This window comes from Pantherophis guttatus, chromosome 6, assembly GCF_059756535.1.
Source record: "Pantherophis guttatus breed Tessera chromosome 6, ASM5975653v1, whole genome shotgun sequence".
Classification (NCBI taxonomy): domain Eukaryota; kingdom Metazoa; phylum Chordata; class Lepidosauria; order Squamata; family Colubridae; genus Pantherophis; species Pantherophis guttatus.
In genome coordinates, this window is record NC_142068.1 from 70,376,675 (window position 1) to 70,394,798 (window position 18,124).

Genomic DNA, 18,124 nt, shown 5'->3' on the forward strand with positions numbered 1-18,124 from the left:
AGTGCCTTGTTTTGTCAATCATATTAATAATATATGCTGCTTTATAGAATTATGGGCTATGTCTGCTTGAGAAAATGGCACCTGAATGTGTCAGGCTATCTGGAAAGAAATAGATTTTTTTTAAAAAAAAAGTTTTACGGCAACTTGAAGTTTGCTGTATGAAAAGAACCAGATAAAGCAACCACTTTCTTCTAATAACTGCAAAAATAGTCTGCATAAGCAACCGGCATGATTGCTAAACTGCACGTGACTTCCCGTATTATGCCAGCCGCATTCAGCAAAATATAAGTCATTTGGGTGATAATATTATTTTTTGTCTTGGGTGGGATAAGGATTGGGAAACTTCTGGAAGACAACGCCTCCATTTCTACTCTTATTCTTCCCCAAACAACCCAAAAAATTGCAGGGCCAACATTTGGCTACTGTGATGCTCAAATGTGGCAACACAATTCTGAACCACTGGAAGAGATCAAAAATGTGAGCAGTTTGCCTCCAAAACTATTTACTTTGTTTTCTCCTCTCCAAAGTCTCCCACTAAAGGAAAAATTAAAACATAAATTCAGCTATACCCTTTTAGTGACATTATATATGACTTCCCCAGTTGATTGCAGGAGTAAATTGGGACCCTCAAAGCAAAAAAATAAATTAAAAAAATGGTGGGCATTGTTTTTCTCTCACACACACACTAACCTACTACTAATAGACTTTAATTCAGGAATTTAACCGATCTAAGAGAGTACAGGCAAAGAACAATTGCTAAAGATCCTAAAGAAAGAAGTGTTGTGCTGATTTAATCCTTTCTAATCCTTCTCTTCCAAACTAAACACAGTTGAAAGTTAACCAGACTAAAGTCTTGTTCAATTTAGAGAAACTGTTCCAATATTGGATTTTTAAGCTCTGGCATGCTTAGCTAAACTTTAACTAATAATTCATTCTGGATCAGAATACAAGTAGTACAAGATCAATATTCCATATTGTATATATGTGAGGGTTCGATCCTCAACGAAGATTTATTTTGCCCATTTCAGAAATAAGCCAGTTTCTGGAAGACAGGAAAAAATTATCTTGATATTTGCAACTGTTAAATTGCCTCCTGATTTGCCTTCCTGCCAATAAGTTCTCTTTTCAATTTATTTATAATAACTCTTTCCCTTTTTGTGCATTACACTTTTTTTGGAAAGGCTTTATGAAACAAAAAGAAAGTTTGCTGCAGGATAAGGAAAATAGAACCACCAGATTCCAGTTTTAATCTTCTAAGGAGTTCCCCTGTAACACCTCTCCTGCGCGAGCTGCACTGGCTCCCGGTGGTCTTCCGGGTGCGCTTCAAGGTTTTGGTTATCACCTTTAAAGCGCTCCATGGCTTAGGGTCTGGTTATCTACGGGACCGCCTACTACCACCAATAGCCTCCCACCGGCCAGTATGCTCCCATAGAGAGGGGCTCCTCCGGATGCCATCGGCCAAACAATGTCGACTGGCGGCCCCTAGGGGGAGAGCCTTCTCTGTGGGGGCACCTACGATCTGGAACGAGTTTCCCCCGGAGATACGGAGGATCCCGGATCTGCGCACCTTCCGTCGTGCACTTAAGACTTTTTTATTTCATCAAGCTGGCCTGGCCTAAATCTTCTCCCCTTTTTAAATGTAAATTTTAATTTGTTTTTAAATTATGGGGTATTTTAAATTTGTTCAGCCAAATTATTTAATTCGTTTTTATTCTATTTTAAATTTTTGTATTTATGTGTTTTATTCTGTGGCTGTTCACCTCCCTGAGTCCTTCGGAATTAGGGTGGTATAGAAATTTAATAAAATAAATAAATAAATAAATAAGGCAGGGGTCTCCAACTGTGGCAACTTTAAGCCTGGCAGACTTCAATTCCCAGAATTCCCCAGCTGGCTGGGGAATTCTGGGAGTTGAAATCCGCCAGGCTTAAAGTTGCCACGGTTGGAGACCCCTGTTCTAAGGCAAGGGTCTCCAACACTAGTCTCCAACCATGGCACTGGGCCATGGCATGCCAGAAACTGGGCCGCACAAACAAGCAAAACCCTCGACTTGCAACAGTTCACTTAGTGACCTTTCAAAGTTACAACGGCACACTGAAAAAAGTGATTTATGACCGTTGCAGCATCCTCATGGTCATGTGATTTACATTTGGATGCTTGACAACTGACTCGCATTTATGACGGTTGCAGTGTCCCAGAGTCATGTCATCCCCTTTTGAGACCTTCTGACAACCGAAGCCAATGAGGAAACCATCTCTGAACAACCGCATTACTAATTTAACAACTGCAGTAACAACTTAACAAACGTGGCAAAACAAGTCGTAAAATGGGACAAAACTCATTTAACAAATTTCTCAGTAATAAAAATTTTGGCCTCAATTGTGGTCGTACGTTGAGGACTACCTATATAGCATACTAAACCAGAGCTGCTCTTAAAGGAATGGAGAACTTCGGGATATAATGAATACAAAGCCAAAATTGCCCCCTTCCTATCTGAGACCCACAATGATAGTAAATCTGCATGCACAAAACTTTCCCTGGGAGTCTATAGAGATTCTTAGTCATCCAGGTCATGGTAGTCCCAAAGGTGCTTTTTCAGGAGGTAACTGGACTTTGTTGTTTTTTCTTTTGAAGACATTTTGCTTCTCATCCAAGAAGCTTCTTCAGCTCTGATAGGATAGTGGGGAATGGAAAGATTTATATTCCTTGCAGACAGCTTGCAGTAATTGGAGGCAGCTGAATGTTAATAACAGGCTATTAGTCTGCTGCGCCACCAGGCTCCTGAATCTCCAAACAGATTACTAGCTGTTTGCAAGGAATATAAATTCTTCCATTCCCCATTTATCCAGTCAGAGCTGAAGAAGCTTCTTGGATGAGAAGTGAAATGTTTTCAAAGGAAAAACAAGAAAGTCCAGTTGCCTCCTGAAAAAGCACCTTTGGGATTACCATGGGATTATTAGGATAGATGTGCTCCCGCCTGCACACTTTGCTTTACCCTAAGTTCTTCTTCAAAATGGAAGAGAAACACACAACTCTTTACCTGAGGGTAAATCGTGCTGGGCTAAGAAGAACTCAAATTGTAAACTACCATTACCTGCAACTGCTTACAGTCACTGGACTCTTCCACCTGATTTTTTTCTGCTCCATTCGAAATCGTCAACACTGCAGAGGCAACATTTCCACATCCAATCTCAGTTAGTTCCTTGGAATCATCATCTCGTAATCCTTCAGCGGTAATTTTGTGCTTCTTTACAGGGTGAAAAAAAAAGACATTGTATATTTAGCTAAATAGATTCAGACAGGATCAATAAGAAGACAATTTAAAATGCAGCGAAGCGTGGATCAATATGGGGATTTCAGTACATTTTCTGTTCAATAGTATTTAATTTAAACATATTCTTTATTCATTGAATCTGCAGCCTGGTTTTCCTTTGGGAATTTAAGATGATATTTATTTATTTTAAAAAATTATATTGCTTCCTATTTGCACATGGCGACTCAAGGCATCTTACAAGGACATAAAAACACAATATAAAAGAAATAAAAATAATAAAAAAGAAAAATAATAACCCCCCCACCCCAGCGACAACACACATTCATAAAAGGTAAAGATAAAGGTCCCCCTCGTACATATGTGCTAGTCATTCCTGACTCTAGGGGGTGGTGCTCATCTCTGTTTCAAAGCTGAACAGCCAGCGCTGTCCGAAGACGTCTCCGTGGTCATGTGGCCAGGCATGACTAAACGCCAAAGGTGCACGGAATGCTGTTACCTTCCCATCAAAGGTGGTCCCTATTTTTCTACTTCCATTTTTTATGTGCTTTCGAACTGCTAGATTGGTAGAAGCTGGGACAATTAACGGGAGCTCACCCCGTTACGCGGCACTAAGGATTCGAACCGCTGAACTTGTGAACTTGTGTCTCGCTGAGCCACCACGTCCCCCCACACACATTCATACTAGCCATTTAATGGGCCCCATCCTGCTCTGGGTTCCCCAGGCCTGCTGGCAGAACCTCGTCTTCAGGTATACGTGCATGGGGATCTCTCCTCATTCTCTCTCAAAATTTCTTTTAAATAAAATATGCCTACTTGGTTATTTGCAATATTTGTAAACTATCCCAATTAGTGGAGATTCTGAGTAGTGCACAACGAAGCAGAATAAGATTCTTTTTCTTTTTTTTTTCTTTTTATTTGATTTATATACCGCCCTACTCCCGAAGGACTCAGGGCGGTGAACAGGCACAAGATAAAACACATAGAATACAAAAATTTAAGAGCAGAAGTAAAATCGAATTAAATCAATTTAGCCCAAGACAAATTTAAAACCCTAGGTTAAGAATAAATTAAAATTTACATTGAAATTTACATTAAAAAGAAAATGGGAGAAGTTAGGCCAGACCAGCCTGGTGAAATAAAAATAAAAATTAAATATAAAATTAAAAAAAAAAAAAGACACAAAGCACACACTCTGCTAGTTCACTTGAGGATGGTCTCTAGCACAAGTCCAAAAGCTAAGAAGACTAAATCTGAAGTCCCAGGGACCGACCCAAACTGAATCCTTATAAAAAGGATACTAATTAATTTAAGTGGTGCTCGTTATAATTCAAGGTCAAAGGCAAATTGAAAGATTTTAATGGTCTCACAGGTTGCCCCGGAGGATGGAGTCAACTGTACTTTCAGGAAATCTGTTACACAGCATGAAGGCTATAAATGAAAAGGCCAGCCACCTGGCTCACATCATCCCCTACACACCGTTTTAGGGAGTGGGGATTGGTAAGAGGCTCTTCCTAAACATTTGGACTGGATGGAGGGTTTAATTCTGGCAAGGCAGCTCTTGACATTCTGTGCTAGGCTATGCTATGGAGGATTTTATCGATAAATGTTATAGATAAAATGGAAGTCAGGTAGAGAGTAAAACAATTCATTTACTGTTCAAATTTACAACACTGAAAACTTGATTTTGGACCAGAGTTTTTGTTGAACTGCAACATTTTAAAGGGAACACTTGAAACTTACACGTTCCCCAATCAATTTTTTGCCAAAAATTTATGTGGCAAATTGGATGCGTTAAGTCACCACAAAACCTAAAATATTAGTTTGGCCTTTAAATGTTCTCCAATTATGTTAAAGGAATCAAAAAAAATATCCACCTAACCCTAGAGAAAAGGCTGTCTGCATTTACATTATTGTTTTAATTGTGAAAGTGTTGATCTTTGAAATCAGTCTGTGTTTAAAAGCTTTGGAAGGCCTTTTGGAAAACCTGCCTATGGGTAATCCTCGATTTACAGCCACAATTGGGACAGGATCATCAATTGTTGAATGAAGCAGTCGTTAAGCAAGATGCTCACGTTGCTGCCGTGCTCAACAACTGCAATCCCAGAACTGCCAGTTGCGGTCATTAAGCAATCTCGCCATTAGGACAGAGTGAAAAAGTTGGCTGCCGGAGAGTTTGAGTTCCACCCAGAGCTGAAATCTTCCCAATAGGCAACTCTTTCAGCCATACCCCAGAAACGAGAGGCTGGCAGTCCTCTTGGCTGGCAGCCACAGCTTGCAACCTTCCTTGTCTTAACTGCTTTCTGGGAAAGCCAGCAAAGAAGATTGCAAATGGAGATCACACGATCATGGTGAGTTTAGCAATTGGTCATAAGGATAATGGTTCTCAATCATCCAGATCTCGATCATGTAATCAGGAGGTGTAGGCAACTTTTCGCAACACTTGGAAGTGCTTTACACATCATAAAGCATCCATCCCAAGGCTACCATTAATTTGAACCATTGTTAAGCAAATGGTTGTAAATCAAGGACTGTCTGTATCAGAATAAATTCATGATTGTCGTTATTATTGGTTGTGGCTGTGACCTGATAGTTCCAAACCAGCCTATGCTGTGGAAGCACTTAGAATTGGGGAGAGAAGAAAGATACAGACTGGTGGTGATTTTGTACCTTCAAAGGTCGCACTAGATTCTTGTGAACTTTCAGTCAGCAACTTTAAATATCAAGAGCTTGGCCTGCAGCCAAAGGATGTGGAGAATGCAGTGCTTAGCTATGTAACCTACAGGGCTCTGTGAAGCTACTGATAATTTCTTAAAAACAACCACAGAAAACACTAACCTTGTGTCAGGGCTGGATTAGAACAAAAATCCCCATTGCTTAACCCACCATCTTATTTATTTCAACATTCGTCCCTTGGTGGCCACCCAGATGTAACTAGGAATTTCTCTCAAGGCCATTCCCCAGAAATTCTTCCTCAGAGAGTCACACAATGCAAGTGTGATTGACATCAGTCCTTCTAGTTGTGCAACCATGTAGGCTATACTCATCTCTGCATAAGGCAGATGTTTCCTAGTATCATGTTAGTTGAAATAGTGTGTCTATTTTCCTGACAATCAATGAGTGTTTTGCCTCCAAAGGTTTCCTTGTGAAGGTAAAGTTGTTCTCCAGGCCCTCCACAACTCCCCAAAAGGCTTCCACAAGACATGCCCTCTGGAATGAGGTTTCCTCCACTACCACCATCCCAAAAAAACCTGGGTGGTTCCCATCCTACTGGCATTTTGGAGGGCCTTGAAGACCTGGCTCGTCAACCAGGCCTTTAGTTAAAATGAGTGTAGCTACTTCCAAGGAATAGATATGTGTTTTGTTGCTGCTCAGTTTTCCCATCTCTCTGCTTTCTGGGTTATCTTCTTTTATTGCTACATTCCTTTATTCTTTTATAATTCTCCTGTTTTCTTATAAGCTGTCACTGGAAGTCAAGTGACGTGTACATCAATTAATCAATGTTGTGAAGTGGCAAAAGGAAGACATGAGTGTTCGTAGAACATGCCAGATGGTCACCACAGCAAGGAAATCAATATGCATGTATGTAGAAATCAACAGGCCTTTGATTACCTTGACAAGAACTTTGTCTTCTTTTTTTTTTAACCACACCTGTGCTCCCATGGTAGGCAAATTGAGAATAGCGGAGAAAAAAGACTTCTGAAGGATAGTTGCAATACTATACAAACCTTCCCAGAAGATTGCGGTATCATCTTTTTCAATTCTTCCATTTCTTTATCTTTCTGTACGTTACTTGAGATTAGAGAACTCAGCTGAACTTCCAGAGCTGCCACCAACTGGTCTCTTTCTACCCGCCATCTTTGAAGGTCATGGTCTTTTTCTGCCACACGGTTTTCCTGGAGAGAAAACAGAGATGATGATGATGGATGTGTTGTGTTTACCATGAATGATTCTTTGTAGTTTACAAACATAAAAACAAAGTAAAATAGAAAAGCCGATTAACAACAGAAACAACCACGAGACATAAAGTGGTAAATAGACATAAAGTGGTAAATATAAGAGTAACCATTCCTCAATGGCCCTTGGGAGCAAATCTGTTTTTAACTCCGGAAGGCCAACAATGAGGTGGGTGTGTCCATAGATATGGTCAAAAACGTTATGATGGTACAATGCAATCAAAGCTTTGACTGCTTTTTAAGTGCAACATACTGTTGTGGCCGCCATCTTGACATTTCTTTTACCATATCCCATGGATACCCTTGGCCAACAATGAGAGTGCTAATGTGTGCTAAATCTAATATAGAAAAGAAGATGTTGAAAAACCTTGGAACTACCTCAGAAAGCATTGCTCAAAACCCTAACTTTTTTCACCTTCCTTATTTGGGGAACCATTGAAAGGTCCATATTGGATAAGTGGAGGATGAATTGAGAGGACTAACTTAAAGCAAAGGAAGGCTGTCTTATATAAATACCTTGGTGCCAACAAATATCGGGATAAAAGACATATAGGTCAAAACCAACATTTTAGATTGCATTCCAAAACGTAACCAAAACAGAAAACCTAAAAGTGTCATATGACTTTTGAGCCTGGAATGTTGATTGCAAGTTGTTTGCAATCATAAGTCAAGGCACCCTGTGACTGCTTCATTCAACGACTGCAATAACGGCACTCCCAATTGTGGCTGTTAAGTGATTGAGTGGGTCATTAAGCAGAGCGAGCTTCAGGGGTTGCGGGAGGCCGCCCTGGCATGATTTGGAAAAAGCACCTTCTGAATGACCGCAAGAATGGCACTCGCTTGCAGGATGACCCAATGCAGCTTTGGTAGGAAAGCCATGTCTCACATCAGCTGGGCATGCCCATAAGCAGCTGCAGAACAACCCAAAAGTAAGGGGATAAGGATGGAGGGGGCAAGGCCTCCGGACTCACTTTACAATTGGTGAGCCAGCTGAGCATCTGAGATAGTGAGAAGAAATAGCGAGTGGGAGCAGTTGCAATGTCCCTGCAGCCCGTCGTAAGGATGGGTGGATTGCCAAAGGCCTGAATTTTGATCACATGAGCATGGGGGCACTGCAACAGCTATAACTTTGGACAAGGGTCATACCTTCATTCAGCACCGTTGAAATTTCATGAATTCATTTCGTGCCAACTGTCATTTCTGTGTAATTTTTAGAGGCAGTCTTGCATTGGGTGCCCAGTTAGAATTTCTTAGAAATTATTATGATCGGTCACAAAGTCAGCCCGATGTTTAGACTATTACAGGCAGTCCTCGACTTAACAACAGTTTGTTTTAAAAGTCTGTAGAGCTTCTCAGTCATCCAGGTCATGGTTGTCCCAAAGGTGCTTTTTCAGGATGCGACTGAACTTTGTTTTTTCTTTGAAGACGTTTTGCTTCTTATCCAAGAAGCTTCTTCAGCTCTGACAGGATACCATTCCCCACTATCCTGTCAGAGCTGAAGAAGATTCTTGGATGAGAAGCGAAACATCTTCAAAGAAAAAACAAGGAAGTCCAGTTGCCTCCTGAAAAAGCACCTTTGGGACAACGGTTTGTTTTGTTTAGTGTCCTTTTGAAGTAACAATGACACTAAAAAAAACCCTGATTTATGATCAGTTTTCACAATCACGACCGTTGCAGCATTCCCATGGTCAATTCAGATGTTTGGCAACTGATTCATATTTATGATGGTTGCAGGGTCCCAGAGTCATGCAATCCCCTTTTGCGACCTTCTGACAAGCAAAGTTGATGGGGAAGCCGGATTCACTTAACAACCGTTTTACTAATTTAACAACTGCAGCGATTCACTTAACAACTGTGGCAAGAAAGGTCATAAAATGGGGCAAAATTCATTTAACAACTGTCTCACTTAGCAGCAGAAATTTTGGGCCTAATTGTGGTCGTTGAGAACTCCCTGTATTGCTCTTGTTGAAGGAGTTTCTAGTTTTTAAAGCTGAAGCATATTATAATGTGTACGTGTGCGTGCGTGATCTTACAGAATTTGTCTAGGCACACATGTATTTTTCAGATATTATATGCTCAACAGTAAGGCACAAGATAAATTGGAAGACATTCATACACAAGTCTTTCTCTTTGATTTTTTTCAGAGATACAAAGAACAAGCAAAAATTCACTTACTGCTTCTGTGAGTTGCTTGGCATAATATTCTTTATCTCCAGCAAATTTTTTCATCTCCTTGTTACGGAGAGTTTCCGCTTCCTTCGCCTGAGTTATAAGGAACGTATTTTCTGCCAGCCACTTCCTATGATCAGTTTCATGCTGTTCTTTGCCTTCCTGTTTTAAAAGGAATCAGAGTTACACCTTTTCTTCTAATGGAACTGAAAATGCTCTAGAGACAAAATCATTGAGATGTGAAAATCTCCGTTCCCACTCTCCAAATTCCTCAAAGCATGCCTGCCTTCCTGTCAAAAGAGCATGTGTTTAAATATCAAATTTACATGTAACACTGAACTCTAGCAGACAAAGGAGTACGTTCTGCGTTTGTGAGCTCTCTCTTCATTTCTCTCATCTTGTTTCATCTGAATTGGAGAAACACAGACTTTGTACAAAGCTAAGGGAGCGTCTCATGAAAACTGTTTCTAATCAAAGAATCACCGGGGGGGGGGGGGGGGGTGTTCCGTTCCTGATCATTATTTGTTGTAAGATCACCTCTTTTGTCAAGAGGCAAGATGGAACTCTAATGGTGTGATTTCAGGTTTGTAGGCCCAACATAGCTAGAAACAAGCAGAATTTTGATTGCACCATTGTACTGCCATCTTGAATTTGTTGACCCCACCCTGCTGTATGTGCCTCCATTCACATGTATAGGGTGCCTATATATTCACTTTTTTGATATACTGGAAAGGGAAACAGGTTTTATTCCATCTCCAATAATATTTGCCTTGAATCGGCTTCTGTTTTCTTTCATGAGCCTGTTCACAGACTGAATAGTTAGCTGAATAAGATTAAAGAGTGGGCATCCCAGTCCTTTTTACCAATTCTGCTCAAAATGGTAGCTTCCTTTTTGCCATTAGCATTGGATTACAATACATTAGTACAAACCAAATAAGCCCTTCACTTTTAGAGCTGACAGCATCTAAGGAAATATGTTTTCCCATATAGTCCTACCCAGGGGTGAAATCTAATTTTTTTTTTTTTGCTAACAGTTCTGAGGGCGTGGCTTGGTGGTCATGTGACCGGGTGGGCATGGCCAACATGATGTCACTCATGTCACTCACTGTTAGAGTCAGGAGCTGCACATTCTGAAGCACATTCTGCCTTTCTGAAGCCCCCAACGCTTTGAGTTTCCCTCTGGCTTGACTGCCTCGGAACCTTCTCTTGCCCTGCTTCTTCATCCCGGAGGGCCGCACATCCTCCCCCCCGCCAATGCTCCGTACAAACCGCCTGCCCCGTTTCTGCAAAGGCAGAGCCTCCCCCTTGCATGGTGATCCAAAGAGGGGAGGGAGATGCTGCAGAAAAAGCCGCCTTCCACCCGGGCCTCCTCCTGCAGCCAAATGCACCCATCCTATCTGCTCAAGCAGCGGCAGGGCCCACGGGAATCATACCTGCCCCTGGGCTGGCTGCTCCATCCCCACCGGTGGCTGGACTATGATGTGCACGGAGCATTGAGCGGCTGTTGGGCTTGTGGCTCTTTGCCGGTGGCCAGCCCAGTGAGGAAGCGCACAGCCTCAGCTTTGCACTTGAGGAAGCGAGGGGGAGTGGCGTGACTGCCCCGCTCAGCCCCGAAAGCTATGCATCCATGGTGCCAGCACCAGCATACCGAGAGAAGCAGAGAAGATCACCGCTTGCAAGCAGACAAGCAGAGGTAACAAGCGTATGCCGCGCCGTGGGAAAAATGAGAGGCCCTGTTGTCCCGCAAAGCCTGCCACTGGTTGAGTGGGGGGGGGGGAAACGGACGAGGAGAGTAGGTCAGGTGAGTCTGGCTGACTCAGGGCTGCTCAGAAGCCACCCCCACCGCTGCCAGAAGTTTAGGTGCCTCGGCTTCAGATCGCTGCCTCCCTCCCTCCCTCCCTCCCACACACAAAAACAGGTTGGAGAGCTCTCTTGCTCGCTCTCCCCAAGTGCCCCATGCACAGCCCATTTAAGGAAAGGGCACGCATGGCTGGGTGCGTTTGGCTGCAAGAGGAGGCGCGAAGCAATGGGGTTCTTTTGTTCACCGCGGTGATGCTTCGGGAGGGCAGGCGGACGTCTGCAGCTGACAACTATAATGAATATGTCCACCTACCCTCCCGAAGCACCATTGCTGCCGTTCGCTTTCATTTTGCGGCAGGAGACGGAAGACAGCGAATGGCGACGGCGCGGCAGTGCTCCAGGAGGGCAGGTGGACGGCTGCAGACAGGCAGGGAGGGAAGGCGATGAGAGCGGCGGCGACAAGAGCAGCGGTGGCGGCCCCTTACAAGCGCAGTGCACGGAGGCGGCGGGACCGGGCAACCGGGCGGGTGGGGGCGGGGCCACCAGAGATAATTGCTACCGGTTCTCTGAACCAGCAGCCGTCATTCATACCGGATCGGCCGAGCTGGTCCAAACCAGGAGCATTTCACCCCTGATCCTACCCAAGAACCTAAGTGTAGTTAGTGGGGAACTGAAATTTGTAAAAATTAGAATCATGCCGTTTTGATCATACTGTTATAAAAATCCTTGGTCTGTCAAGACTACCAATGCCAAGTTTATTAGCTCTTTTTTTTTTTTTTTTTGGAGAAACAAATTAAACAAGCACATGATCTTCACAAGTAGTTTGGCATGAAGTCTCATATTTGCCACTAAATGTGACAGGATCTGATGCATTACCTCTAATTTCTCTTGCAATTGTTTTAATTGTTTGTGAAGCAAGTTGGTGTCTTTTTCACAGCCTTCATTCATGTCCTGTGGCCTCAGATCATTCTTCTGCTCCTTTAGCTCCTGGCATCTTCTCTCCCATTCTTTCAATTCTACAGCAAAACATGTGCATTAGCAAGATGACATACAATTGCAAGAGAGCAAATGAATCCCATTAGCAGCAACTGAAGACAGTCACAATTTGCCTACAAAGATTGCAAGATGAAACTTCAAATGATCAAGAGACTAGATAGGTCAAATTTCCTGGCATGTGAAACAAAGGGTGCAACTTTCATGATTAAATTCTCCCTCAGTTGTTAAATGAAACAGTGCAGTTGATAAGTTATTAACCCGGTTGTTAAGTGAATCTGGCTTTCCCATTGACTTTGCTTGTCAGAAGGTCACAAAAAGTGACCTTGGGACACAGCAACAGTCACAAATATCAACCAGTTGATCACCTGATCATGGGGATGCTGCAAAGGTTGTAACTGTGAAAAATGGGCATAAGTCACTTTTTTCAGTGCCGTTGTCACTTTGAACAGCCACTAAATGAACTGTTGCAACTCGAGGACTACCTATTGTTGAATTCTACATCTCAGCTTCAAAGGTCGCCTGGCATTTGTGTAAGGGAGCATAGGAATAATGCATATTTATTTATTTATTTGTTTGTTTGTTTGTTTGTTTATTATTCATTCATTCATTCATTCACTCATTCATTCATTCATTTGTTCGATTTATATGCCGCCCGTCTCCAGAGACTCAGGGCGGCTTACAATGCGTTAAGCAATAGCCTTCATACTATTGTATATACCTGCTTAGTAGGGCTTTTGCCCCCCCCCCCCCCCAAGCGGTGTTCTTTTTTATACAAAGTCAGCTTATTGCCCCCACAATCCGGGTCCTCATTTTACCTACCTCGAAAGGATGGAAGGCTGAGTCAACCTTGAGCCTGGTGAGATTTGAACTTGCACTAATTGCAGGCAACTGGTGCTACTTAACAGCACTTTAGTCTGCTGCGCCACCAAGGCTCTTTTGTGGCTTACCTGTTTTGTGGCTTACCTGTTTTACATCTTTCATTCTCTGCTAACGTGGCCTGAAGAATTTGATCTTGTTCAGACTGAGTCTGTTCTTGTTCCTCTAAGGTCAGTCTCATGTCGTCAATGGTCTTCTCTTTGCAACGTACATCTAAAGTTTGAAATAAAAATGGCTACTCTTGTAAACCTTCCGTGCAGTCCTTCCAGTGAATTCTTTGGGGAGCAGGGAGAAAATGGCTGTGGGCCTCAGGACCACTTTTCTAACCCGAGTGATTCCCTGCTTCAGCTTCCTGCTCTATGCAGAAAGGAGGCATGCAAATGTGAGGAGCAGGGGTTTTATTGATATAGTACTTCATATCAACACCATATATAGATTAGCAAAATGATAAAATCCAGAGAGAAGAAGCAGAATCATTTAGAACAGTGTTTCTCAACCTTGGTAGCTTGAAGATGGGTGGATTTCAACTCCCAGAATCCCCCTGCCAGCAGCGCTGGCTGGGGGATTCTGGGAGTTGAAGTCCACTCATCTTCAAGCTACCAAGGTTGAGAAACACTGATTTACAACATTCAGAAGCATTGTTACATACCTTCACACGATTTCTGGTACTGCTGTAAAAGGTCCTCCAACTTCTTACTTAGATCATCCTGATTTGGACACAAAAATAAAAACATCAGACATAGACACTAAACATTTTGTAAAAGTTTTTTTAAAAAAAAAACCCATAAAAACTGGGTAATTCTAAAGTCAGAATCACTGTGCTCAGTGGCAGGTAGCAGTCCTAAATACACAGAGCAGTAAACCACATTAAATTCAGTCTGTCTTTGAGTGGATCTCTCTGGACCTTCACTGCCATCACACGCAAAGCACCAACTGCCTTCATTAGAAGATTCGCACACAAAGCCCCGTCTTCACAAGGAGTTTCACACGTAAACATTGATTGCCTTCACTAGGAGCTTCATGCGCAAAACCCTATCTTTACAAGGAGTTTCACATGCAAAGCATGTGTCTTTTGAGCTTCACGCGCAAAACTCCGACTGTCTTCACAAGGAGCTTCACGGCAAAGTACCGACTGTCTTCACTAGGGGTTTACGCACAAAGGACAGACTGCCCTAAAAGAGCCATGTTACTGAAGTCATCTTCAATCCTTCCCCCTACATGTTACCCAAATTGAAACTTTCTGTGGCACCTTCTTAAATTGCTGGATCGTCCGCTGCTTGAGATCCAGCTCTTCAGTTAGCTGGCCTTTGGCTTTCTCAAGTTCATTAACTTTACTCCGCAGCAATTTCTCTTCAGCACGCATGCTGCTCACCTGTAAAAAGATTCAATGGGGATACATTATACCCAGTTGGAGAGAGAGTGCTACTTTCCCCACATATCTGGGTTGCAATTTGAAATACAGAGAAGGAGGGCAAATCAAGCATCGATGTGAGCAGAGAGATGACGTCCAGCAGGAACATGTGTCATCTTTTGAAAGCAGAAAAGGAACATCTAATAGCAAGGAGGAAAAAAAATCTTGATCTGGATAAACTGCAAGGAAAAAAAGGAAAGAGCCAGAAAAATCTGGGAGTTGATAGTTTTGTTACACCAGTGGGAATGGAAATTGCCCAGTGATGTTGGCCTAAAGAGGCTTTGAACAAAACTCAAACAAAAGTTTTGAGGGGGCCTGGTGGCTCAGCAGACTAATAGCATTGTGATTAACACCAGCTGTCTGTAATTATTGTAAGTTCGAATCTCACCAGGCTCAAGGTTGACTCAGCCTTCCATCCTTTCTAAGGTAGGTTAAATGAGGACCCAGTTTGTGGGGGCAATAAGCTGACTTTGTATAAATATATACAAAAGGATGAAGGCTATTGCTTAACGCATTGTAAGCCGCCCTGAGTCTCCGGAGAAGGGCGGCATATAAATCAAATTAAAAAAAAAAAAGATATCCACCACCATCAATAAACTTTCAAACAAGGTTCTCAACTGATGACCATGGAAGGCCAATCTGTTCAGTTTCTTCCTGGAATGCTTCAATTTAATCCAATTTTACATCTTCAAGCATGACTAACCGAATTAGAAGTACAGGCAGTCTTCGACTTAACGACCACAATTGAGCCTAAAATTTCTGTTGCTAAATGAAACATTTGTTAAGTAAGATTTGCCCCATTTTACAATCTTTCTTGCCACAGTTGTTAAGTGAATCATTGCAGTTGTCAAGTTAGCAATGGCGTTGTGAAGCGACTCTGGACTCCCCATTGACTTTGTTTGTCAGGTCAAAAATGGTGATTATGCCACTCTGGGATACGGCAACCGTCATAAATATGAACCAGTTGCTGAGCTGTAATGGTTGTAAGTGTGAAAAAAGGTCATAAGTCACTTTTTTCAGTGCTGTTGTAATTTTGACTGGCCACTAAACGAACTGTTGTAAGTCGAGGACAACCTGTAAGTGCAGAAGACAAAAGTAGAGTTACATACAGAATGACAGAAAAAGAAATTTTTCCCCTCTTTCAGACCTGTCTTTGAACTTGTTCAATCTGCTTTTTGGTATCAGCCAACTTCTCCTTCAAATCTGCATATTCTTCATCTTTCTGCTGGATTTCTGCTTGTAGACGGGAAGAAAGATCAGTACTTTTTGATAGCTCTTCTTTCAATCTGAAAGAGAAACAAACAACAACTGTGCGTGAGTGCGAGAAAGACAGAGTGAAGTTTTTTAGAAATAACTCCCTAAGCGGCAGAGATCTAGTTTAACAAATCAGGAACAGAGCCAAGAGTCAAACGTATTTCAATAGCAAGATACAGGTAAAATGGCTCCATCTCTATTTCTTACCTTGAAAATATTCTTCTCGGATAGGAATGAGCAATTATTTGTGCCTTTTAATTTTTCAGGTTGGTCTTTGCTTCCAAGAGTCCCAGGGCATTTGGGGCCCACTCCAGTACCACAAAGTCATGGCAAGCAGTGACCCTTGCATGGGCCTAAAATATTCATCTCCAATTTTATAAGTTTTGTTAGTTATGTTTCCGGGGGTTATTAAAAAAAAATAGACAGGAGAAACTTAGCATACCTATTTGGTATATGATCAGGAAATAGAACAAAGAAATAATGTTGTTTAAGGATATTTAGGGAAAGCCAAAAAGGATCAGAAAATATATGTAGATTATCTATGAGGTATAAATTGAACTAAAGCTATAGACTATCAACCATGACTAACAATAGTTAGAAAAAACTCACCAAGGACAGTAATTTAGATTTCTATAGAAATCTTCCATTTTTCTCTTTCACAAACACCACCGCTTTTGGATTCCAAGCAGTGTTACATGAGAAGTCCAGCCAAATCAACCAAATTTGCAATTTTGTTATCGCTACTTGTGTTCCATGCAGTTCCATAGAGATCTTCTCGCAGATTCGGTGTCTTTCCAGACAGGTCTGGACATGTTCCTATTGAGAAACAGCTTCTCTAAAATTGCCTAAGCCCGTGATGGCGAACCTATGGCACGCGTGCCACAGGTGGCACATGGAGCCATATCGGTGGGCACGCGAGCGTTGCCCTAGCTCAGCTCCAGCATGCAATCGTGTGCCGGCCAGCTGATTTTCGGGCCTTCCAGGCCCACCAGAAGTCATGAAACAGATTGTTTCCAGCCTTCGGAGGGCCTCCAGTGGGGTAGGGAAGGCCCATTTTTTGCTCTCCCCAGGCTCCAGAGGCTTTCTAGGAGCCTGGGGAGGGTGAAAATGGCCTCCCCCTTCCCCCCCCCGGAGGCCCTCCAGAGGCCGGAAATGGTCCTTTTGCCAACTTCCAGTGGGATCGGAAGGCCCGTTTTTCGCTTTCCCCAGGCTCCAGATGCTTTCTAGGAGCTTGGGGAGGGCGAAAATGGCCTACCCCAGCCCCCGGAGGCCCTCCAGAGGGCGAAAAACAGGCCCACCATGCCATCGCGTGCTAAAAGTTGGGGAGTGCGGGGGGGGGGGGTCCTGTGCACATGCACGGGGGCAGGGCCCATTGAATTATGGGTGTAGGCATGTGCGCACACAATCCCCCCATGCTCCCCTGCTTTTGGCACGTAACGGCAAAAAGGTTAGCCATCACTGGCCTAAGCTGTTCAGGGATTTTAAAGTTAAAACTAGCATCTTAAATTATGCAGATGCAACAACTAGCAACCTTTAACTTTTTTTTTAACATACCTTAGCGGCTAGCTGCCACAATTTGCATTAATGGCTAGACAATGGCCAGAAGCAGAATGCATTAATTTTCTCTTCTAAATACAAACATCCTCCCCCATTCAAAATGTGGCACACTGGTCTCTTTTTCCAGATTAAAGAACATGGCATTTGTCAATCCATTTCTCTAATCTAGCAAGATCTTAACTCTATTTTGTTTCTGTTTTGTAAGGCATTAGCTATTCCATAGAGCTTTATACCCTCTTCAGATCTGGTATGCATCCCCTCACTTCAACATTCAATCATTAACAAAAATATTTTTAAGATTACATGTATCAGAAAACCTATTCAATACCTTCCTCCAGTTGAGGCAAAATCCATTCATGAGTATTATTTGAGCATGAGTTTTGATCTTCTTTTATGCTACTTATTTAATTAGTTTGCTAAGCATGATGTTCTTGTAGAGGGCAGAGGCACCTTCTGGGACAGGAGGAAAAACCACCAACAAGGCACAGTTGGGGGGAAAAAGAGGGTCTGAGCCCAGGTCAAAAATGTAATGTAACGTATTTAGGATTGACTAACATGATTAGGGGACTGGAGGATAAAACATATAAAGAACAGTTGCTGGAACTGGGTATGTCTAGTTTAATGAAAAGAAGGACTCGGGGTGACATGATAGCAGTGTTCCAATATCTCAAGGGCTGCAACAAAGAAGAGGAAGTCAAACTATTCTCCGAAGCACCCGAGGGTAGGACAAGTAGCAATGGGTGGAAACTAATCAAGGAGAGAAGCAACCTAGAACTAAGGAGAAATTTCCTGACAGTGAAAATCAATCAGTGGAACAACTTGCCTCCAGAAGTTGT

At 42.5% G+C, this 18,124-nt stretch overlaps 1 protein-coding gene across 5 annotated transcripts in view; it reads right to left on the minus strand.

Annotated features, from left to right (window-relative positions):
• Positions 1 to 18,124, minus strand: part of KIF20B (kinesin family member 20B) — a 66,583-nt gene that overhangs the window by 11,869 nt on the left and 36,590 nt on the right. For all 5 annotated transcript variants that reach the window (XM_034430375.3, XM_087871729.1, XM_087871730.1 and 2 more), the window contains exons 21-28: positions 15,625 to 15,763; positions 14,316 to 14,438; positions 13,716 to 13,773; positions 13,154 to 13,279; positions 12,071 to 12,210; positions 9,401 to 9,556; positions 6,998 to 7,165; positions 3,093 to 3,245 (exon numbers count right to left, since the gene is read on the minus strand). In XM_034430375.3, coding sequence (XP_034286266.2) covers positions 3,093 to 3,245; positions 6,998 to 7,165; positions 9,401 to 9,556; positions 12,071 to 12,210; positions 13,154 to 13,279; positions 13,716 to 13,773; positions 14,316 to 14,438; positions 15,625 to 15,763 — 1,063 coding nt within the window. The remainder of the gene's footprint in view (positions 1 to 3,092; positions 3,246 to 6,997; positions 7,166 to 9,400; positions 9,557 to 12,070; positions 12,211 to 13,153; positions 13,280 to 13,715; positions 13,774 to 14,315; positions 14,439 to 15,624; positions 15,764 to 18,124) is intronic.